Source organism: Erithacus rubecula (assembly GCF_903797595.1).
Source record: "Erithacus rubecula genome assembly, chromosome: 6".
Taxonomy (NCBI): domain Eukaryota; kingdom Metazoa; phylum Chordata; class Aves; order Passeriformes; family Muscicapidae; genus Erithacus; species Erithacus rubecula.
Window position 1 is genome coordinate 3,316,517 of NC_136688.1, and position 24,495 is coordinate 3,341,011.

At 54.6% G+C, this 24,495-nt stretch overlaps 1 protein-coding gene across 1 annotated transcript in view; it reads right to left on the reverse strand.

Annotated features, from left to right (window-relative positions):
• Positions 1–699: 699 nt before the first annotated feature.
• Positions 700–24,495, reverse strand: part of DUSP8 (dual specificity phosphatase 8) — a 39,787-nt gene continuing 15,991 nt past the window's right edge. Inside the window, 6 exon segments of the mRNA XM_079310060.1 lie at positions 700–1,441; positions 1,443–1,845; positions 2,219–2,342; positions 2,527–2,686; positions 3,783–3,949; positions 20,018–20,156. Of these exon segments, the coding sequence (XP_079166186.1) occupies positions 758–1,441; positions 1,443–1,845; positions 2,219–2,342; positions 2,527–2,686; positions 3,783–3,949; positions 20,018–20,156 (1,677 nt within the window). The 3' untranslated portion in view covers positions 700–757.

Below are 24,495 nucleotides of genomic sequence, written 5' to 3' on the forward strand. Positions count from 1 at the left end.
AGTGGGGAAATCAATGTTGTGGACATTAACTATAGAAGGAGCCACAGGCCTCAGATATTGCTTAGAAACTCGTATTTCAGATTTAAATACCATACACAGTAAAAATAGAGCTGAAAGTACCGCCCCACATTGTCTGCAAATCATTGCCAGAATGAACAGCTTCAATAAATTAAAAACAAAACAAAAAAATTGAAATATTATTTACGTCTCAATAAAAATTGCAGTAAAACCATTTACCTTTTCTTTTGTGTGTGTGTTTTCGGGTTTTTTTTTTCTTTATATTATATATAATATATATTTATATATGTATAGGGCTGCTCCAGTGCAGCATTTTTAGGATACTTAGCCAGAGAAACACAGGGGAGCATGCTTAGTGCACCAGGGTGCAGGGAAGGGGCAGCTGTGGTCCCCCCCTCCAGGTGCTGTGCCCCATCACCACAGCCAAAATTGCAACCCCTGCCTCTTCCCACTTGTTTTATGCCCCAATTTTGAGTGCAGGTCTCTGAGGGCTGGGGCGCCCTGGGGATGGGTGGGAAAGGTCGAGGGTGAGTGCAGGAGGGACACTAAGCATCCGCCGCTCTGTTTCCCGACTCTGGAAAGACTCGTCCACCTTCGCTTCGGTTTCAGCGCTTGCGCCCCCGAAAATGTACGCGCAAGTATAAATACACCCCCCGCCCCTCCGCCCCCTTCCCGCCCCCAGCTTAAATATCCCCCCGCCCCAGCCCCGTCCCAGCTCTCCAGGCGCCCCGGGCGAGTGTCAGGACACCTCGATGATCTCCATGCTGCCCGAAAAGCTGGACTGTTTGCTGATTTTGCCCAGCTCTTCCCGAGCCCTGCCCTCGGACATGGTCTCCTCGAACTCCATCTGGCAGCTCCTCCGCTTGAACTGCTTCTCGGCGCCGGCCTCCTCATGCCAGCTGTGCCGCCCGTCCCGAGGCTCGGCCCGCGCCTTGTCCCTCAGTCTGATCTCGCAGCCGGCCGCCACCGTGCCGCAGCCGAAGGGCGCTGGGTACGGCCCGGCGCCGCCAAACAGGCCCGCGCCGCCGCCGCCGGCGCCGCCGGAGTCCTTGCCGAAGTACCAGCCGGCCTCGGCCGGGGCGGCGCTGGGGGACTCCAGGTGCACCCCGCTCCAGGTGCCGGTGCCGGTGCCGGTGCCGGTGGCGGGCTGGCCGAGCCGCGGCGGCAGCCCGTCCTCGCCGGGGCTCTTGCGCGCGGCGCAGGTCCCGCCGACGTTGAGGCTGAGCCCGTGTGCCGGCGAGCCCGCCGCGTGCCGGTGCTTCCGCCGCTGCCTCGCCTTGGCCTCCAGCAGCAGCTCGGGCCCCGCCGGCCGCTCGGGGCTCTCCGCCCCCGGGGAGAAGGGGCTGAGGCTGCCCGAGCCCGAGGGGCTGTCCAGCTTGCAGAGTTTGGGGGCTTCCCCGGGGCCCGCGGGCCCGGGGGGGGTCCTGCCGCAGGCCGGGCGAGTAGGCGGACTTGATGTCCAGGGAGAAGGAGCGTTTCAGGCGGTTGGTGTCCTGGATGCGCTCGGAGGAGAGGTGCAGGCCGTTGAGCCCCTGCTGCAGGCTGGTGGGGGACAGGACCTTGGGGGTCCCGCCCTGCCGCTCGGGGTCACCCGTGGGGGACGCCGAGCCCGTGCTCCTCGGCACATCCTCGGCCTTCTCTGAGGTAGGTGTTAGGGGATGCCGGCTGCTCTCGGCCACCTCTGCTGCGTCCTGCTGGGCGTCCCCCTCGCCCCAGTCGCCCTTGGACTTCAGGGCCTTGAGGAGCTTCAGGCTCCTCTCGTACTCCAGGAGCTGGCCCAGGAAGTTGAAGTTGGGCGAGATGGATGGGCGACGGTCCTTAACGAACCTGCCGAGAGGCACAGACAGCCCCGTTGGTGCTTGGTCCTTCGGCGGGCCACCCCTACTCTCTCAGCCTCTTTAGGGAGAAGAGGCGTCATCGAGAGCCATCTGACCAGACCATCCAAAGAAAAGGATCTTGGGGAACCATAGGGCCTTGGAATACTCCAAGCTTAGACGTGGGACTACTTCCCCACTCCCTTTTACCACTCCCAACCATTCCTTGTTGCATGCATTTTATGAGGTTTGGTTTGCTTTTACTGGGACCCAGCCAATGCAAGACAGAGCTTCAAGGAGCCCTGACCCTCTCCTTCTGGGCTCAGCCTACTTTCCTTCCCTGGAATAAAGCATAACCCCCCCAATACCCTCAGGGGAAAACTCACCTGTAAGCATCATCTGATGACATACCCATGGTCTTCATGATGTAGGCGATGGCAATGGTGGCTGACCGGGAGATCCCAGCCAAGCAGTGCACAATCACCTGGCAGCTGGACACCTTAGCTTTGTCTGGAGCATGGCAGAGGAAACAGAGAGAACAATGATGGTGAGCAAAATGGTTCCAGCCTCCCTCCTCAACCCTCAGCCCCTTTGTTTGAGAGGACAACAGCTGCTGGGAGCAAGACCAGGGAGGACAGAAGAGTTCAGGTTGTGAAGGCTGAGAACTGGGAGGTCTGCAACCATAAAAGCTCACCAATGAATTCAATGGACTTGTCCAGCCAGGGAAGCAGCTTCTCACAGTAGTTGTCATTGACAGGAATGCGCATGAAGTGACTATCACAGATGAAGTCTGGCTTGGGACAGGAGTTGCTGGCATTTAGGACATAGCTTATCCCGTTCTGTGTCATCAGGTCCTGGTGGGAAAGAAGCCATCAAAGGATCAGCTGAGTTCAGCTTGCACCACATACTGAAGGTCTGTCTTGCTATGCACACTCCCTGCCTTTTCCCATCCCAGCATTTTCTCCTGTGGATCTCCTAGTGCTGCCTAATTGATGATAATACAGCAGAGACCAGCTGAAAAGTTTATGTCAATTTAGGTGACACAGGTTTGAACCTCAGCAAATCTTTATTTTGGTCCAAGTAAAGTGAGCAAGGCCAAGGACACCTGGAAAGGGGTTCCAGAGGGGAAAACCCCACAACCCCAGTATGAGTGGAACAGGATAATACAACAAAGAAAATCAGCAAAAACTGTGTCTGAAAGCTGTGAAAGTATCAGCTGAGGGAGAATGGAGACATCTCATCAAAGAGTGGAGCGAGTCACTGGTAGCATGTGGTACTGGTAACCAATGTGGCCAGAAGATGCCCTATCCATAGGCAACAGAATGAGGTTAAGGGTGGAGGCCTTCTCCAGCACATGACCACATTGTGGGGATGGCAGAAAACACAATTCCAAAACATGAACAAAACCCTCCAAGGAGGTGGGGAGGTAAGGAAATCATGAATTTCCCCACCTGGCATGGCTCCTCAGGATTTTGACCCCAGGATTTTGGCCCTGGCTCTCCAGTGGCTGGTTCCTGCTCTTCCAGCAGGCTTGATGGAGCCAGTCCAGCTCCCAGGCTCACATTCTTGTCATTTTTTTCTTTAATTTCCTTCTACTCCCTGTACATAATTTCTCTCTCCCTCCTTCCTGTCTCCAGCTCCAGTCTGGTGTCATGGTCCCTCTCCCTCCTTGCGTCTCCTCCATGGACAAGAACGCCTGGCTGGCTCCCTCATGGCTGCAGTAGGAAGATGCTTGGCAGCACTTTAACTGCAATTCCTCTTTCTTTCTTCTCATCATTACTTTTCCTTTAAACAAAATTCCTTCCCTGTGTGATATCACAGCACAGCCTTTCTGGCACCTTTTAAAGGGCACTGTGTGGGAAGGAGAGGAATCCTTAATACCTTCACCTCTTTGCATGACTGTGGTCCCCAGTGGGACAGGGAAGATGTGTCCCCTCAGCAGGGCTGTACCTTGTTCAGGACATCCTTCTGGGAGCCCAGGTAGAGATGTGGCAGGATGCGGGTGGGGCCAACATTGGCCACAGGCAAGCACGGCTGGGAGATGCTCATCGGCAGGATGGCAGCTGGCTTCCCCTCACAGAGCCCTGGGAAGCAGGATGAGAAGGTGGCAAAGCCTCCTGTGGAGAAAATGGGGACATTGAGCTTGGAGAAGCAAGGCCAAGATCATCAGTACCTGTCACCCAGAGGTCTGGGCTGGGGACAAAGTGGTGATAATCCTGCAGCTCTGAGAGCAGAGCCACCAGGAGCAACAAGCCAACAGCCACCACTAACCAGTGCACATACAGTGTGATGGCCATGACACACACACAGAGAAAGGAACAGAGAATCAGTGATTTTTCCCTGTCACAGCTGGATGTTAATGCACATGTGAGGCATCCCACACCCTCCCCAATGAAGCTGGCTCTTCTCAACTTTATTCTAACTGTAGGAAGAGACAGTCCTTTTCTTGGCTCCCTACTATTCTGAGGTCACCTTTTGATAGCAAAATCCATCAGGGCAGGATGATGACAAGAAACCCAGTGAGATGCAAAGCTCCTGGAGTCTGGGAAGTCAGCCCAGACCTTGCTGCACTGGCTACACTTACGCATAGTGATTTCTGATAGACACCCCCTCTGCCCAGCCCTGCCAAGCTGGTGATTTCTGCCACACCATAGTGGCATAATGGTACCTGCAGGCCACTGCTGTTTTTCATGCTATGACCTTGCTGAATGTGACAGCAAGCAGTGTCCAGTTTACTGCACCAAGCTGCTGGGCAGTCACACTCAGCTTGAGCATCTTGAAGCCCAGTGCTGGAAAAAAAAACCCAGCTGAGGTTGCAGTAGCTGGCATGGGACGGGCAGAGCTATTGGCATGGTCAAAAGCCTGAAAGCCTGTCCTGAAAGCCTGAGCAGGGCTGCAAGCTTTGCCCTGATTGCTCAGCAGCCCCTGGTGCTGTTGCATGTCCTGCACAGTTGCAAAAGACCACTGGTGATCCTGATTTGCTCTCACTCACTGATCCCATACTCCAGAGTAGAGCCAGGTCTGGTTAGCAGTGGCCTAATTTCACTCCCCTCCAGCTGAGGACATCTGGGTGGCAGCTTCATGTAATGGAGAAGAGCTCAAGTCATATCTGCCTCAAGTCTCCCTTGAGGTTTTCCCAGTCATATGAATGAGCAGATGCAGCTTGACATCACCCAAAGGGCAGAGAGGACTTGGGGGTTTGACTGCCCTAGACTGTCAAAGGGACCAGGATGCTCCCACGAGATCCTTTTGAAAGCCCAAGTCCCTGGACTGAGCACCATGAGCATTCCTGGCCCATCTCCACAGCTAAACAAGACCTTATAATGAGCCACTCCCTCTACCCTTCAGAAGCAAGGCAGCCTTGGCATATTCTCAATTTACCTTCTCCAGCATTTTGGCAACATTTCTGTTGATCCTCCTGGAACATCCTTCTGGTTGCTGGTGTGGCACCCATGCTCTAGAGAGGCATGACTGGTGCTGCAGACAACCCATCTGATGTGTTTGTGAGATGAAGGTGATGGAGAAGCCAAAGCAGTGCACAAAATCTTGCTCACACCACTTGGGAACATACAAATGTTTCGAGCTCCATCACACTCTATCTCAGCACCTTCCACTGTCAGGTCCCACTGGCCTAAGGGGACATTGTCCTTCAACAAACCTCTTTCCTCCCCTCCCTTGTGTTTTCCTGTCTGGCAGCTAACACATATCCCAGCTTCAAAACCCAGTCAAGACAGGAGGGGTAGAGTTAAAGCACCTTATCTTTTCCAGCACCTCTCTGGGTCCCTCCAAAATTATATTGCCTCTCAACTGGGACATTAAATCATAGCAAAAGCAGGTGCAGCATAGTTCTGGTTACTGCTCATCCCTGCACTGTGTCCCCATTGCCAAGGACTGTCCATCATTAGCCAGAGCTCTGCACAGACACATGCAACTTCCCTGCTTTGCCCCAGGCTGATACCTGGGGGATGCTGGGACAGAAACCTGTGGGAAGTTTCCTCCAGTTGCCCCTAGAGAAGCCTGCAGCACTTGAGTTTGAATGGGGCTCAGATCTGACCCTGGGCTTGTGTGAAACAACATGGGAATTTTTCTGAAGGAACAAGGCACAATTTTGGGGAGCAGGTCACACACAAATGCACCCCAGGGATCAGAGCCTGCTCTGGTCCATAGGTGCCCAGCCTCTTGCACTCACTCACATCCATCAGTAGCTGCCCAGGGCAGTGGATGGGTTTGTATGACTCTTTAGGTGATCTCATAGTTCAAGCAGGTCAGGGCATGCTGCTCTCTCCCCTTTGCCTGCCCCCACCACTCTCAGTCAGCAGCAGATCCTCTGTCAGCCCTGCCTGGGGAAGTCCAGGCAGGAGCTGAGGGGGCTGTGAAACAGGCAGGGATGTTTGTTGAGTGGCAGCAGAACCCTCAGCTGCAGTGCCTACTGGGGCAGGCTGCCACAGCTGGAGGATGCTGGCACCTGAAATCATGTCCATAGCTCACCTCACTTGTCCTAAGCAAAGCCTCAACTCTGTGTCCAGGAGTCCAGGCATGCTCCCAGCCCACCTGTCCTCATCTCCCCCAGACTTGCAGCTGCTGAGGGCAGCTTGGGCTTGGAGGAAACCCTAGAGATGAGGCTGGGTACTTGACACCATCCCAACATGGAAGCAGCACTCACCCCACCCTGCAGCGGCTGCTTCAGCATGCCTTTCATTTTTAGAAAGCAAAGCAGCTCTTCAAACAATTCCAAAGGCAGTGAGTGTCCCTGGCTGGGCTCCAACTGATACCTGGGCTTTTGTCCCCTCTATGCCCCAGGCCATGAATCCCAGATTTTGCTGGGAAAGAGCAGCAGAGCCCAATGAGGTGAGGAGCCAGTTCTAGCCTTTCCTCTTTTATTCAAAGTGCTGGTGCCAGGAGCACCATTTCTCTTGGCATGTGTGGAATTAAGCTCAGGAAGGATTTGTATTTGTCATAGAGTGGGTGTTTGGGGATCTCTGGTTTCTTCTGGATGCTCTCCTACCCTGGTGAGGGCTTGCTGGGGAGGAGCTGGTCCTTGTGTGGCAGGGCCCAGTGAGCTGCTCATGGCTCCAACATGAAGGCTCTCAAAACCATTCTCTGGAAAAAACAGTGTCTGCCTACTGCAATTACCTGAGGCAGAGATGGTGCCCAGGAAGAGAAGTGAGAACTGCAAGGGAAGGGGATCAGAACAAAAAGTGGGGATGCTGCTGCTGAAAATGGAGGAAAGAGGAGCCAAGAACCAGCATCAGGCAGGTTCTAGGAGGCCTAGGAAGTGAAAATCACCCTCCTGGAAGTGAAAATCACCCTGAGGCAAGGCTGTTGCAGCAACTTAGTGCCAGAAGAGTGCAACAATGGCGACCCTGTATCTCCCCCACTCGAGGCTTCACTCGCAGGGTGCTGACCACCCTTCCACCTCCTGCTGTGCCCTGCAGACACCCCTCTGGGCCAGCCCCCAGGCCTGCTCTGCATGGCCCTTCTGCCAAACAGAGGAGAGAGGAAAACACCACAACTCTTCCCTATCCCCATCTTTGCCAGGCCCTCCCCTCTGCACATTTTCCAGCTGAACATCTATGATAACCTCCCAGTGAAACTGGATTTATTTTGAGAACAGATGCAGCAGAAGGAAAGCAAACAGCCTGGGAATCCTCCCCGAGCCTGTCCATCAGGCCAGGGGGAAGATGCCAGCAGCATCTTTGAACAGGCTGCTGTGGTACCTGCACTGCTGCAACTGTTTGGAGCCGTGTGACTCCTCCCCTCCAGCAGCAAACTGCACAGTGAGGTTGCAGTCCCTGCACCAGTGTCTGCCTACAGCCCTGAGATGGCTGTAACCAAAATGAACAAAAACATAGACACGGAAGATTACAAGATACAAGGACGGAGATGTTGCACTGCTGAGCTGGACCCTGACACAGTTGGAGAACCCTCCACTGCCCTGGCTGTCACCTTCAGGTGGTCTCTGGGGACATCCTAGTTATAGCTGTTATAACACCCCAGGCAATATCTGTCACTTGTGAGTTGCACTGTGCCCTTCTCTGCCAAGGTTGGGCAGCAGTGGTGGTGCAGAGAAGGTGACATCAAAGCTGACAAAGTCCTGGCTAAGGACAGGGATCTGGTGTGGCATTATTTTCCTTTTGGTGGTAAGCCTCATCTTTGGGGATTTACAATCCATTAAACTGTATGTGATGTTGACAGAGACACTGCTGAGGATAAAGGGAAGGTGTGGGACACACCAAGCATGGATATCCCAGCTCCCAGTTGTTCCCTGTGTCCCTCCCTGCACTGAGACCTTCTTTCTAGGCTGGAGGTGTAAAGTGGAGCTGGGGCTTGAAAAGGTTATGACACCTTGCTCTGATGGCTGCACTCTGTGCTTTCAACTCCAACCCATGGACTCACCTCCTCCTTCAGAGGCTTCTGAATCAACCCAACAGCTCTGGCCTTGATGCTGTGCCCTGCTGACTGCATGAAGCTGTGAAAGGGCTGCCCAGGTCACCTGCCTCACCCCGAAATTGCTTTTCAAGATAGTCTCATGCCTCTTGAACACTCCCAGCCCCATGAGTCTCATAGAAGTTCCCCACAAGACACACAGAACAGCATGTCCTGTTCAGCAGCCTCCCCTGTGCATTGCAGACTCAAAGCTCCTCACCAAGAAACAGGGAAGAGGTGACATGTCACTCTGCTGTGCCATCAATTTGTGGCGGCAAGGAGGAGGAGATCCAGAGCTAGAAATCCTCGCTGGCTGCCACACCCCACTCTTCACCCCAGCTCCCACACCGGAAGCTAGAAGGAGACCTACAGGGGTATTAAAGGTGTGTTTTAAAGCCCACCCTCACCGCTGCAGCAATGAGAGTTAGAGAGCAGCAGCCGGAGCTGTTCAGATTCCGCCTCCCCAAGCAGCTGCCGGAGGTTTTGCGGCAGCCCGCAGCCCCAGCAATGAGTTTTGAGCCTGTGCTTGTGCTGGAGACCCTCTGGCCCGCTGGAGCTGCTGGCAGCTGGGGGGGCTGAGAGGCCAGGCTCTGCCCGCTCTCATTAAAATGCCTGCGGTGGCTGGAGCTGCTGCCAGGGCGGCACGTGGCAAGGAGCAGCGGGGCATGCAAGCGAACACGCGCCTCGGCTTGCTGCTGGAGCAGCCGCCACGCCGGCATGGCTCCCTGGCTGCTGCCTTCTCTTGGTGGCCAGGATGCTGCCTGGAGACCCCCTCTGCAGCAGCCCAGCCCCCTGGGGGACAGCACTCTGACCCATCCATCCCCCAGTGTTAAAGCACCTTGCTGAACTCAGGTACAGCAGGAGATGACAAGAGCTGGAGGGACCTGCAAAACCCCAGCCCTCACCTGCACCATGCTCAGCTTTCTTATGACAATGAGCCTGAGCTCTCGGTCGAGCATCTCTGCGGCAGGTTGAAGTGAAGGACAGAAAATGGAGGGGTCTGGCACGCTGCGCATCAACCCCCAGAGCCGCTGGGAAAATCCCTCTTTGCAAACGCCATCTCCCTGACGCTCGTGCTGGGTGGGAGCCTGCTGGTGCCGGCAGCTAAGGGCGGCATGATGAAACGCTGCTTACTGCCACCCTTACTCACTGTGCTCCAGGGAGCTCCGCGGCTTTGTCAGCATTTCCTGCTGCCTGGGACGTGCCTGAATTTTCCCCCTGCCTCCCATCCTCACTGTTTCCCTGGTACTGTAGTCCCCTTTGATTTTGCCCAACCCTCCCAGCAACGCCTGATGTAGACACAATCCATTTGCTTGCGCATCCCTCCCACGAGCCTGGTGAAATCTGGTGCTGCAGCCTGCCCAGCTTGCCCTCTCCTGGCTGATGCTCTTTTATGTCCCCCCATCTCAGTGCATTGGAGAAAGATGTCCAGTTTTCAACCAGTCTCTTTTTCCACTCTCCCACTCCCCTGCCCAGGTTTCACCATCCCCTCATTTGGCACAAAATATCATCACCCCACCGTAGGCTCGTTTTGGATTTTTTTTTCCCCAGGCAGTGGGGATGAGAAAGCCGATGAATCAGCCTTATTATGGATTCATGTGCATTCCCTGTTTCCCCAACGGTTACCCCGAACAGCCACTGTCCATCTGCTGCTATAGTGCCCTGCTGCCTCCCAAGCTGTGCCAGCCCCCCATGCCCTGCAGGCTACTCCCATTCTCCCAAAGAAACGGAAAACACCTTTAAAAAAAGAAAAAGCAGCAGAAAGGAAGCCCTCCACCTACACAACCATGGACACACTCTTCGAGCTGCTGAGCTTGATTTTCCTCTGGTGACTGTGCCTGCTTTGGACCAGCCTTACTCGTTCTATGTAAAGAAAAATGTGTCATTTCCACGAGTGACTTATTACTAATGACACCATCACTGGGTTATGTGCTTCATGCCACAAAAACCTGTCAAGCACTTTTAGCAGCCTCCCATTTTAAATGGTGATGGAAGGGAAGTTGCTTGATTCAACCCTTCGGTAATCTAGGTCATCCCAGGCTCCGCAGATTTTTAAACTGCTCCAGTTTATGTCCCCTTCCTCCGCGCGCCCTTTGCCCTGACACCGGGAGGTGGAAACACTGCAAACCCCTTTCTGAAAGAAACCACCCAAGATGGGCAGGCAGGGCAGCTCTGGTGAAGCGAAATGGCTCCGGCGGGCAGCTGCTTGGGTGCGGGCAGCAGCGCAGCGCTCGGAGCCCATGCATGGCCCCTTGTTCTCCCGTGCTCGCCCGTCCTTGCCCCGCGCACTCTCCTCTGCCCAGTGCCCCCCCCGCAACCCGGCGCCCGAAGGCGCAGAGATGCTGGCGGCAGATCCTCCTGGCTCCCGCAGGTTTCCTCCTTCCCTTCTCCGCTCCGTCCGCGCCCTCGCCAAGCTTGCCTGGACGGCGAAGGGTTCGGCGGAGTCCGGAGCGTTCTCCGCGGCCAGCCAGTCTCCGCAGCGGGTGGGAGGGCTGCGCAGCGCCGGGGCCGCTGCAGATGCCTCTGCCCGCCGCAGGCAGCCGCTCACCTGCCTGAAGGAGCTGCCCTGTCCGTGCAGCTCCCGTCCCAGCCCGGCCGCCTCCGCCAGCGCCGCGCACATCGCCCCTAGCCGGGCACCGGCCATCGCTCCGCCGCGCTCCCCTCCGCACGCTCCCCGCTCGCTTCCAGCTCCCCGCTCGCCAGCTGCCTGCGCTCTTTGTATCGCCAGCACCGCGCTCCGCTCCCCGCCGGCCACTCGGCAAAGGCGATCTCCGGCCCCCGGGCAAAACAGGGCTCCGGCGGCGCAGCCCCCTCTTCCCGCTCCGTCCCCATCGGAAGGAAAGGCGCCGGGCCGGCTGACAAACCTCTCTTGTCCCTGCTCTCCTTCATCCTTCGCACCCTTATTTTCAGCTTCATCTGCCCCTCGCGCATGTCTGTCCAGAACTGGTCCTCGGAGGGAGCAATCATTACATCCACGGGCATCCAGGCAGCTGGGCTGCGGCTCGCGGGGGCACCTCTCACCGTCGCCAAACAACAGCTGGCGGGCAAACAAAATACTAAAAAACCCCCCAAAAGGCGTCCCTGCGACAGAGCAACGCCAGCCTCCCCCCGGCTCCAGCCTTCAGGCTGAAAAAATAAAAGCCATTAAAAAGAAGCCGAGCGGGGTACGGGGGCTCGGCGTAGCCCCGTTTCCCCGGCCGCCCCCCTCCTGGCCGCCCGCTGCAGCCCGAGTGAGCTCAGCCCGGGAGCAGCCGCCCCATCCGCCGCGCTCGCTGCGCGCCCGTACCGCGCTCATAGCTAACGGGTCAGGCATGCGGCCGCATTCCTTACTCAGCACACAGACACGCAGCACAACGCCGGCCTGACATATGCTCCGCTCCCCGCTTAAAGGCGCAACCGCGATTTTCTCGCCTGCCCGAAGCCCCCCGCAGCGAGCGGCCGCGCGGGGAGATGGATCGCTGCACCGCGCCGGCTCTGGCCCCGCGCAGTTATTGTGGGCACGGGAAAGCGGTGGGAGGAAGCTCATGCCCACACCTCGTTTTAGCACCTGCCAGGGCGGTGTGCGATCAAACCCCCACAACGAAGGGGGGATGCGGCACCACCCTCCACCCCGGCTCCCTGCTGCTCCCCGTACCGTGAAGGCACCCCACGGCTGCACCCCCTCTCCACCGTGGCTCCAACGTGCACTCCCTGGGCAATGTTTAACTCTGAACTCTGCACCAGGAAGGGCAATGCCATGATCTCAGTTTCCCAAGAGGGAAACTGAGCCACAAAAGATTAAATAGCTTCTCCCGGGCTCTCTGCTGCAGGGCAGACCTGGGGACGAGGCAGCAGGTCCCTAAACACCAGCTCATCTTGCTCCTTAATATCTCTACTGAGAGCGCCACCCAGGAGGATGCTCATCCTGGAGGGTCCCAAAGAGCTGGAGATGAATGGGTCCCAACAGCAGGCAGGAAAAGGGGCTGCTAGGGGCTCATATCTGTGTGTGAGGACCATGGTCTGAAGAAGATGTACCCTCTGCCAAAGCCTTCTCACGTGCAAAACTCCAGAAAGAGGGGACATGTAGGAATGGCCTTTTGGCCTTTCCTGGTCTCCTTGGGGGTCTATCCGTCTCGAGTGGCTTCCGAAGCAGGTGGGGAATGATGTATTTTCTTCTTTGCATTTGTCTGGGGGAGAAAATTACTTGTCCCCCGCTTCCCACCCGCAGGACTCCTTAATACATCCCCACACAGCTCCTTACGAGTTTATTGGTCTGAGCCCAGGCCTCCAGAAAATCATTCAGGATTATAGTAAGCGGGGGAGAGAAGGGGGGGCATGTATTGTGCCTTTGAAAATCTGAAGCTTTATGGGCTGAAAAACCCCAGGCTGAGCCATATGTGAGTGACTTCAGTGTTTTTCCTTTGAATGACATCACATGAGATGAGGTCATTGGCATTAACTAAGTGCTGTCTCCTCCCCCCCACCCCGAGCGGAGCCAGCCTCCTAACGAGCCTTGTTGTTGTAACAAATATGGTTTGATTATTATCAGATGTGGGTCAGAGGTTGGATAAAATTCAAAGCATGCTCCAACTAGGCTGGAAGAGAGAAGCAGCCTTCCCCCACAAGCCATGCTTGGGGAGTGACTACCACAGCAGGTCCTCAGGATGATCTGTGGTCCCCCACATTTGCCACCATTGTCACTATGAGGGAGGGTGCATGATGCTGGTGGCCAGTGCCAACGCCTGCCAGGGATGGGGATCCCTCTGTGTCCCACTGTCACTGCACCAGCAGTGCTCCCCCTGTGCTGGTGGGTGATCCAGCTGTGACCTGCTCTGGTGGCCATGGCTGGGGGTCTGCTGGAGGGACCTAGTCACTCTACTGGGGTCACTGGGTCATGCAGGGGCAGTGGGCAGGGGGGATGCTGCAGGAAACGTGGTGAATTAGGGGGTGCAATACTCAACCTGACCCAGAGATGCACAAACAAAATTTGCCTTTCCTCACTGCCCTCAGGTTGTCCATCTTCCTCAAATTTCCAAGAGCCCTGGGCACAAGTTATTTTGGTAATGCCAGGGTCCTCAGGATGTGTTTGGACTGAGATTTCAGTTCAGGGCTCCTGGGAGCACCAGGTGGGAAGCTGGGCATAACACCACCAAGTAGACTTTAACAGAGGAGGCTTACCAGTGTCCCACACCCTTCTGATCCTCAGCAAAAGACAAGCAAGCACAAAAAGCCAGTAGCCCCCTTCCTCCACCAGTGCAACGTCCAGCCACATGGAGATGCCACCTGCAGCCACCATTCCCCAGGCACCATCCTCCTCTCTGCTCTCTCCCCATTGTCTTTACCCTTTTGCCAAAACCGGTACAGGGGTTGGCAGCTGGGGCAGGGGGCAGGCAGAGAGATAAAAGGCAACATTCACAGTACAGAAGAAATACATTCCATGTATCAGCTGCTGCCCCTTGTTGTTGTTTCTCAGGTACTCTTCCTGGCCAGGATGTCACCCATCCTGCCTCCAGCCCCTATTTAGCAGACAAGAGATGCATCATCCAGAGGGAGATGCTCAGCCTCATCAGCCTCACTTCACTCTCATTGCCACAACACACACTGGGAAAACATCTGCTGCAATGGGTTGGAGAGACTCATGTAATCCTCCTGCAAGAGCAGGGAGCAGGATGAGTCCCTGTCCAGCACCTACATAGCCTGTCAGGACAGTGCCTATGGCCTGGCACAAGCCCAGCTGGGCAGGGCCAGCAGTTCCTTGCTCCACCCAGCACTGGGACCTGGTAATAATTGCCAGTGACGACCTTTTGCAAGCATGCAGCACAGGCCCAGGGAAAAGGGGGAGGAGGATGAGGTGAGGCAGATTTCTCACAAGGAAGGAAACTGTAACTGGGCAGTGGCTCCTGCCCATCAGGATCTCTTACTGAGGAAGTTGCCTTCCCCCCATTGACCTTCCAGAAATGAGAAATGAAATTACACAGCAGTTTTCTAAGGCATAGCAACCAGAGGGCTGCTCTTCCCTAAGCCCCTTCTCCTCTGTTCCACTCTGCCTTTGGCCCTTTTGCTTGCCTTTTCTGGGTCCAATGGTTAAAAACACGGCCTGAGGGGGAGGGGAAGCTCCTCAGGGTAATTATAGAATCGGGAAAACAAGTTGTCTGACGACAGCGTTGCTAAACAGGGAAGTTTAGAGCATAGGTCTGGAATACAATCAGCCCTGCACATACATGACCTGGCTTAACCCCTCCCAGGGATGCAGTCACTGCTCCTGCCGGGGCTGAAAGCCTCCCAGGCATCTCCTGCTTGTGCTTCAGGGTGAGAAGGGGGCACCTTACTCTGTGCCTTGGACAGAAAGGACTGGGAGCACTCCCTAGGGCACCCGCCAGGCTGGGTGTCTGAAGTTGGATGCCAGCACCCACTGAAGAGGGGCTAGAGGGCAAGAAAACACAGTCCTGCCCTGGCTAAAGTGGTCCCAGATGGCTTTGCTGTAGGAAAGGAAGCAACACCTCCAGGGATGTCCTGCATGAGAGGAAGGGAGGTTCAGAGAGTTACCTAAACGTCCAGGATTGCAAAAATCACAAACCCTGGTACTCCCATTTGATTTTTTAGAAAGTGCTTTTCCATCTAGGCCAGTATCAGCATACTGTCTCCAGTCCTCTGGACAGTCAGAAGAAAAATACCACCACAGGTAATCCCCATACACCTCACCACCTACAGCCTGAAAAAAAGCTGGATGTTAACCCCTGCACAGCCCTTCTTACAGTCCTGACCATCATATGGGCCATTCTAGATGAAGAACAACCAGAATCCCCATTCACATTATATACAAAGCTGGTTCTTCAAAACTCCCAAATCTGGGAAAAGCAAGAAATTGAGAGTCCTATGTGAGCTCTTTTTTCTGTCTCATTCCACTCCCATGCCCTCCTTATTCATACTCACACTTCTGCCAGCCAAGCATCTGCTTTTTGGGTTCATCACAGTATGTTTTGGGATGGAGATGGCCACAGGTGGACAGAGGTGCTTGCAGGAAGTTCAGGGACAGTAATCAGACTTAAAGAAAAATCTTGTAGATACATCTAATGGATTCATGCCAGTAAATCTCCAAGTGCTCTTAGACATTACAGCCTGAGGGTACCTGAAATAGCCCAAATGCCTGAGGAACGTGACTATCAAATCTCCAGCCGAACCCAGGTCCTGCCTCCCCACTCCCATCAGACAGCTTGTGACTGCTGAAGCCTGAGATTCACTCACATGGTTAGAGCATTGTGCTAAGGCTGTGGGTTTGAGGGTTTGATTCCTGTAAGGGTCATTCACTTTAGAGTTGGACTTGATCCTTGTGGGCTCCTTCCAACTCAGAATATTCTGTGACCAAAGTGTGAGTATTTGGGGTGTTTTCTTTCTTAGGTTTTAGTTCATTTTTCTTACACTGAGTAAAGACACCTCAATCCTGGTTCTAGATCCTGCTAAGCCTTTATCTTCAGCATATGCCATGACAAGCTTTGGATTCATATGCTATCACTCCAGCCTCTGAGATTGGGACTGAAGGCAAGCCCCCTCTGCTCTGCCCTGCTTTCACACCTGCCTAGCTTGGCTTTCTTCATTCATCTTCTCTTTTCCTCCAGAATAGCTCCAGCCCAATATGTTTTAAGAGGAGCAGGAAGCAAGGGAGGTGCATGGCTGGCATCTGGCTTCTCACCAACACAACACAAGAAAGCATTATGGACTTTTCAGCCAAGGATGAGCAAAGTCGTGTTCAGTTGTCCTGATGTTTAACCTCTTTTTAGGACTGTGCCTATACAGAAAATAAAATAAAATAAAATAAAATAAAGTGGTTTTTCTTTCATTCTTTTTTCTTTTTTTTTTTTTTAATTAAAATAATCTATCTCTGAGTCCTCATGTCTAAAATAATTCCAGCCAGCACCTCAGTGCTAAACCCACTCATGCCTGGGCAGCCCAAGTCAGCTCCTGCAATGGAAATCCCCTTTCCTTTTTTCGCTACTTCTTTTTGCCTGCGGCACAGTCACCTGTCTTTGGTAGATTCCCCCGAAATCCCCGAAATCTCAGCCCCCACCCAGATCCCTGCAGCCCTGCAATGACAGTCTCCAGGGCAGTGCTGGGTGGCTGCAGAGGAGCTGGGTCATGGCCAGCCTGCTCACTGAGGAGGATGGCGAGCGATGAGCGAGGATCTGTCGCTGATGATATTGTTACATTCTTTCCGAATCCTGGGAGTAAACAGACGCTCCAAATTTAGAAAGAACAGGACTGGAAAATTTAAACATTCCTTGTAGAATTGGTACAAAAGCGGGGGGAGGGGGGCTGAAGATGATCTCACAGGCGCTCCCGAGCCAGATGAAAAGCTCATGACTCGAGCTGAGAACGCGATTGAGGGGCCTGTTTCAGGTCCAAGCACGACAGGGCAGCGGTGAGACTCCCCCAGAACATGGAGCTGCAGCCAAAAGAGCCTCTGTCCTGCAAGGGGGGGTCCCGAGCCCTGCTGGCCACCCTGGTTTTATCTCCAGCTGGACAGAAGGAGGAGCCCGGTGCTCAGCCTAAGGAGCAGACTGGGACAGGATGGGTGACTGAGAATCACCTGGACAAACATCCCAAACCCCCAGCTGTCGCTTTTAGCCACTGGATGGGAACAGGAGAAAATCTCCACCCTGCCTGCTGCAGCTGGACAAATGGAGAGGAGCTGGTGAAGCTCAGCACCCACCAGCTCAGCACCACACACGGCTCTGGACAGGCTCCAGTGCCAGAGCTGGCACACAGGAGCTGTCAGGGAGCAGTGGAGCCAGGCTGCTGTTGCTTCATAAGCAGATAATGCCTCTTAATAAAAACCAAGAGGGGAAGAATAATGGGGGAAAATATAGCAAAGTTTAAAAAAAAAAAAAAGAAAAAAAAAGCAGAAAAAAAAGCAAAAAATCAAGGGTTTGTGCTGAAGTAAACAAAGGTTAAAGAACAGTCAGGCTCCTGCAGGAATAGCAGAGCTGGGCTGGGAGGGAGGGGGCATTACGTAATGCAGGAAAAATGTTGGCTCCATTCAGTTTTCCACCACTTCATGTGATGTCAGGAAAACCATATAAATCAACAGTCTTTCTGCTCCCACGGATGGAGGGCAGCAAGCAGCACTATTTATACATACACAATTAAAAAAAAAAAAAAAAAGAAAGAAGAAGAGAAGCTGATGATTTCCAAGACTGGGAATAATTGACTCAGATTCTTCCCTGCCAGCCACTGGAATCGGTGCTGCTAGGCTGTTAACCCTTGAGGAGTCCCTGGCACCAGTCCTGCCACTCCCAGCTCCCCTGTCCTCACCCAGCAGCCTCCATCAGCTGCTTCAAGGGTCAGGAGGTCGCTGTGCTGGAGGTGAGCAAGGACAGCCAAGCCTGGTGTTTGCAGGAGATGGGGACACAGAGGCACAGACCATGGCATCTGTGGGGCTGAGAGAGCTGGGCAGCACAGAGGGGCTGTGTAGGGCTGTCACACTGAACTGGGGACCCTCAGGACAGCTTCCCTGGGGTAATGACATCCACTGAGGGACAGGCTGAGATTTCAGCAGCCCTTGCCAACCCTCTGGGGCCACAAGGCATCACAAGGAGGGCTCAGGTACCTCTTCTGAGACACCAAATGGGTTGGGGCAGGACAAGGTGCTTGAGGCCAGAGTGGACAGGCTGCAGGGTTAAATCCCACAAGGGCAAGGGTTCAGAATCATGCCCACTCACACATCCTGCCCCAGAGCCCCAAGCACTCAGAGCTGTCTCTACACCAGCCCATTTCTGCCCACACTGCAGGCAGGAGGGAGCTGTGCCTGTCAGCAAGCGTGCCCAGCCTGCCCTGGATGCCCTGCACAGCCATTCCAGTCATGATTTCCATGTGAAACACCACCACCATGACCCAGTGTTCTACATTTCAGCTCCAGTTTTTTCCACCTGCTGGTGGCCCGTGTTTCACATCAGGCTGAGGCCCTGCTGCTCTTTTCATTTGGGAGGCTTGAGCTTTGCCTGATGCTTAGCACACCCACATTCCTGCTAGGGCTCTGGGCTCCTGCAGCCCAGGAGGGTGGAGGAGGTGTGTGCCCAAGTGGGGGACAGCAGGTTTGCTGGCAGGGGTTTGGTGGTGGCACGCTGCTGGTGCATGCTGTGCATGCAGCTGGGGGGCACTGGGATTGCCAGGCTCCCCCTGGCCTCCACTTGCCCTAAGGCAGGAAAAGGCTCCAGGGTTTTCAGGGCTGCCTCACATAGCCCTGTCCAGCTCCAGGAGGACTCGGTGTGGGAGGCAGGGGTCTGCAGCCAGCACACAGCACTGCTCCTCACCCAGCCCTGGGAAAGCAGCACGGGGCTAGAGGGTGCCTGGGTCACACCACCAAGGCTATTTCCTGACCCATCCCCATGATTAAGCAGGTTCCTTCCCAGATGCAACCGAGTCCACCTCTTCCTTCTCCTGCACCACACGCCAAGCTGTGCCCCAGTTTATGCCCAGTGACCTTGGAACCACAGGCACAGCTACTGAGGCAGGCCAGGGGCTGCCATAGCCAGCTCAGGGAGGCATCCTCCAGCACTGGCCTCAGCAGAGCTCCTGCAACCCAGGTCACAATAATTAGCTTTAATGTGATTTCATGTAGTCCCTGCTTGTTTTTGTTGCTAGAACCTGAGTCCAGGGGATTTAATGCTGCTGTTCTCTGCTCTGTTCTCCCCATCACAATGCAGCTGCTCTAATTCAACAGCACTCCCCCCTGCCTTGCATGGGCAGGGCTCCCTGAATGCCACGTGCCCATGCTACCTTCTCCCCACAATTCCCTTTTCCCAGGCTCTGTCACTCTGCAGGTGCAGCAGAGTCACTTAGCAGAGTCATGGATGTGTCCCTCCATCCCTGTGGTGTCCCAGGGCACAGAGGCTGGTATCCCCTGCCTCAGCCCCAAAGCAGTATCCAATTGCCACAGGATGAGGACAGGCTTGGGGGACAAAGGTGATTCCCATCTCTGTGCTCCTGGCACTGTTTAGGAGCATGGATGAGCTCAGTGGGACAGAGGGGCTGCATGGGGCAGTGCCTCCCACACATCCATGGGCACAAAGCTCAGAGGTAGCAGCCATAAAGGCAGATGCATGGCAGCCCCAGCCAGGGTGAATCAAAGGCATCTTCAGCTCTCCCTCAGGCAGTTCCCTGCTTCTCTCTTCTCTCTGCTGGGTTGGAGCTTTTCATTCATCAGTCACTTGCCTTACTGCAGAAGGGCTGTAACTAGGGCAGCACGTGCCTCCTCCTGCCTGCACATTTGTGCCTGGAGAGCATCATCTCCAGCAGACCCTGACTCACTCAGTGATGACCCTCTGCCCCTGCCATCTTTTTCCTTCCCAGTGCATCCATGGATTTCTTTTCCTGCCCTCCCTTTAACAGCAGCAAGAGGCAGCAGAGTGCCTGAATCAGGTCTGGTCCTTGGCACATTCACCAGGGATGAAGCAACACAAGGATGGGAGAACAAAGGGCAGCTTTTGGACGGCTGGATCACCACCACAGCTCCTCTGTGCCCTCCTCTTTCATTCACCCTGGCTGCTGGGTGCAGCAGCAGGGAGATGGACAGTGCAAGGAGTGAAGGCACAGGTAGGACCCAGTGGTGCCAGCGTGGCTGAGCCTCCTCAGGCTGCATGCAGGGCTGCCTTCCTCCCCACAGCCACTGGTGACAGGGAAGAGCGTGCACATGGACACAGACAGCCACAGCTCTGTCACTCCAGGCTAAGGGCATGAGTGCCCCTTATCCTGGAGCATGAGACAAAGTAACCCAGGGCTCCTACCTGTGAGGATGGAGACACTGTGGAAACAGCTGTCCAGCTTGCCCAGGAGGATGGAGAGGAAGCTGTCAGCAGCCAAGCCGGTCACATCCCGTGTGCTCTGGTCATAAACCACCACGTCCTGGTGGTCCTCTGCCTCCACCTGCAGGGGAGCAACAAAAAATGGGCATCAGAGAAATGGGCTGAGCACTGAGGAAGCTGCTGTCCACACCACCATGGGAAGCAAAGCTGAATTTAGTGGCCATACAAGCAGGAAATTCCAGCTCCACAGCATTTCCACAAGCTGGTTTTGGCCACCAAATGGAGTGTCCAGCCAGGCTGGCACTCTACTCCACAGAGTGTGTCAGTAGAGGTGCCCACTGGTGCACTCTCATCACCTACAAGTGCTTTTGAGCATTCTACACAAAAGAGGGTCACTCCTCCCCATCGCCCACCCTCAGCTTGCTGTTACTTAACTGCACCCCAGAAATCACCTCAACTTCTTCCACCACTTCCTCCCCAGCCAACTTCTGCCCTCAGATACTCCTCCTCAGCCTGGCTGCTGTCACAGGGATGAGAACACAGGGATTTGGGAGGTTCTGCAGGCAGAGGCTGGGACTGGAGTCAGTGGGGCCGATCAACAGCTCTTCAGGAGCTATCCATGCTTATCACAGTAACACCTAAACATGCACTACTCCTCACCCCAAAAACCTGCAGATCAGCCTAAGGGCTGAAGGAGAAGGAAGATCTCTTCTTTCCCTTAGCAGATGTTCAGGGTGATGCTCTTTCTTCCATTTGTCATGTGTGCTGGGGCCTGCACACTGCAGGGATTAAGTGGGAAGAGGGGAAGAAGCTCCTGGGCTACTCTCATGTGATTTTATAGACCACAGACTGCACCCAGCTGCCTGCCACTGCAGGGATGAACTGGGGCAGGTGGGATGGTGGGATAATCTGCAGGCAGGCAGGAGTCCCCCCATGCCCAGTGATGACTGGATTGCAATGAGAGCACTCAAGGCACAGCCAGAGACTCCCACACCTCCCTGAAGGTCCATGCACTAAAAGAAGACAAAATCTTCACAGAGGCATAGCTCAGCTCCTCTGCTGGAGAGCTGGGTGTATGGCACATGCCTGCCCTTCCAGCCAGCAGGGTAAGGCACATCCATCACATCATGGGAGGAGGGGGAGGCAGCAGCAAGCAGGGAAGGAGGGAGTGTGTGCAAGCTGCTCTCTTCTCAGCTAGTGCTGGAGCTGCCCATTGGTCACCCCGTGCCAAGCCCTCTCCAAAATGTCTTTAGGAGACCACTTGAACAAGGAACTCCTCATTTTGCTGTCTCGCTACCAAGCCCTATCTCACCACCAGGGCAGATTGGCTCAGGGCTGCCATCATTATTAATGCTGCTTTCACACCCTGCTGCAGGTGCTTCCCTGCTCAGCGACGTGAGCACCATCCAAATAAAACTGCAGGGTTTTAGCAGGGCTTTAGCTGAGCTCATCACATCTCTGCGCCGCAGTGCAAGGACAGCCCTGCTCCAGCAGAGATCCCCAGGGCTCCACACACAGCTGTGCACAGCAAGGGGGGCACAAAGGACACACCTGGCACCAGCCAGGGAGGCCAAACTGGCCCCGTGGCTCAGCAGGATGACAGGAGGCATGAAAGGGCAGGATAAGAGGGAAGAGAAAAGGACGTGGGAATTCTAAAATCAGACACTGAAAAATGACTGAAGCCACCTGAGATAAGCCAGATGAGGATCTACCCCAGCATCCAATCCTGACAGGACTTTTGTGGGAGGTCATCCAAGCACAGCTGGAGGGAAACACAGTGGCTGACAAGCCTGTTCAGAACTGGGAACCTACCAATCCTCAGCCTAGCCTTTCAAGGCTCCCTAGCACATCCCAAAGACCCAGTTCTCACCCTGAAACCCCATGCCAGCAAAAACATCTTCCCCCAAAAGCACAGTGAGGCAGGAACCACTGTGCAGTGGGGCAGGGGCTCATCCCAGCTGCACAGTCCAGGTTGAGGAGGCTGCAGGAGAGACACCAGCTCTGGCTGAGCAGCATTATCCCACAATAGGATTTAGTGTTCCCTCCACACGGAAGGGCTTTGTTTGGGCCATTACTGCAGGGTTGCCGAGCGACGGCAGAGATGTGCGACACGGTTTACATCTTATTAAAGTTATAAGGTTTCACTCAATGTAAATGCCAAACAAGTGCTGGCCTTGCATGGCCTGGCTGCAGAAAATAAATACCTGGGGTGAGGATACCTGCAGGAAGGTCCTGAGGAGCCCTCATGGAGCATACAAGGAGCCTGCTTGGGCATCCTGGCTCCTCACCACAAAGAGAAATAAGGCAGAGATTTTAATCAGGCACATGGGTCTTGCATCAGTCTCATGCCCTCCTCAAATGCCCCATCTCTGGCCTTAAACAAAGGGAGGCTAAAAGCTAACTGGGGCAGAGGAGAAGGGTAAAGTTAAGAGATGCTCCATACTAGATTCCTGCTTCTCTCAGGTGCTGGCATAGGACAGGGACACAGCTGACAACAGAGGTATCCTTCCGAGAAACAACACTTCCATGGGAGCTGCTGTCACCCCAAGACTGCTGAAGTGACCCCAGGCATCACCCTCCCCACAGGGTCCCCACATCCATCCAGCAAGGCACAGTAGGGCCAAGATGCAGCAAATCTTTTCACTCCAGGTAAATGTTGAGTGGGGCTTGCAAATCTTTGAAAAGCTGATGGCCCACGCAATGCTGGGGGTGCCCCAGAGCAACTCCCCAAGAACAAACCTCCTCCCTGCTAAAATCCTGGCTGGAGGGCTATAACCAGCCTGGAGCCAGGACCACCTGGCCAGCAGCTCCAACCAAACCCCAGCTAGACCATGGATTCATTGTTTTTGTGCCAAGCCCTGTGCTCCCCATCATTCTCTCCAGCTCTGGCTGAAGGTAACTCCCTTCATCAGTCCCCAGCACTGCATGGTTCAGCACACCTTGGGTCTCAGCTCTGTCTTTCCCCAGCTATTATCCCTATTTCCATGCAGGGATAATGATGCTCTACAGGTGATCCAGGCTAAGATAAGAGTGAGCTATTATTATTATCCCAATTACTACTGACAACTCAGTCACGTATTGTTTCAAAACACAGTGAATCACCCACTGAAATAACAGGGCTTCCATCAACATAAAGAGCAGCCAGGCACACGGCTCAAAAATAAGCCCCGGCTTTCCCTCAAGCCAAACAGCTGCTTGCAGAGCCAAGCTCCTAATGCAAATAAATAAATATTCCCATCACCTGAAGAGACCCTTGTCTTGCTTCAAAGCACGGCTGTGGTTGCTCTGGAGATTGCTCCATTTCAGGAAGTGAGAAGTGGTTGAGGGGTGGTCTTTACAGGGGAATCTTGAAGAAGTAAAATTTTCAGCATTTCCCCAAAGAAATGCTAGTGAAAAACCCGAGAAGGATTTTCCCACAACCTCTGCTCTCCAAACTGCACTGAGGAGCTGAATTATTCCAGTTGTTATCGGAATTTATTATTGTGAGGGTTTATTATTGTCAGCACGGGGAGAAGGGTTCAAAACCAACCAGGAGCAGTTACATCGGTACCATTTTTGTGTGGAGGGAAATGACTGTGAGAGGAATTGCTGCTGCAGCTTTTCCCAGATTGGGCACCATGGGAAGATGTCCACACCAGGGCTTGGGGAACAGTGGCCATGGCATCTGCCATAATCATAGGATCATAGGCATAATTCATTGAAAAAAATAAAGGGATTTAAAAAGTCTCCATTTCTTCTTTCTTCCCAATGGTCCTTTCCTTTCCTTGCTCCAAAAAAAAACCCAGGAGCTGTTCTCCCACAGCATCACTCCAAACTGCAGCCCACAGAAGCATTGCTAATGGCACCCTTCCTTCACAGCACCATGGAAAAGAGGAGAGTAAGCACTGGGAAAAGCAAATTAGAAAAATTCCCCCATCCCCCCTGGCAGCACGCAGGCAGGAGGAGCAGACTGGGCGGCCAGGTGGGGTTTGCCCAAATGCTTTGCCCTGTCCCTTCCCCAAAAGGCAGACAGCACCCTGAGAACCGCTGGGATGGGATGAGCAGCTCCAGCTCTCCTTGCCGGAGGCGAGGAGCAGGGGACGAGGCGAGGGCTCGGGGCTGCCCTGGGCTGCCCGGGCAGCCCCCGGCGCTGCCATCCGCCTTTGTCCCGGCAGCCCCGGCCGGCCGGGAGCAGGAAACAGGAGGAGGGCGGGAGGCCCGTCAGGAGGAATAATGGGGCCGGACAATCGCGCTACTGATGTCACCCTTCCTGCCATCTGCTCCCCACGCCAGCCGTGCCCCCCGCCCCCAGCCCCGGAGCGGGGAGCCGGGGGCACAGCACGGCTGGGGGATGCTGACCAGCGGAGGCAGGGAAATGACACGATATCAGAGGTCTAAATCAGCTTCCAGCATCCCCTTCTGAGGATCTGTGCACCTCGAAGCAGCAGATCATAGTGATTTCTGCGGGTCCCAAAATGCAG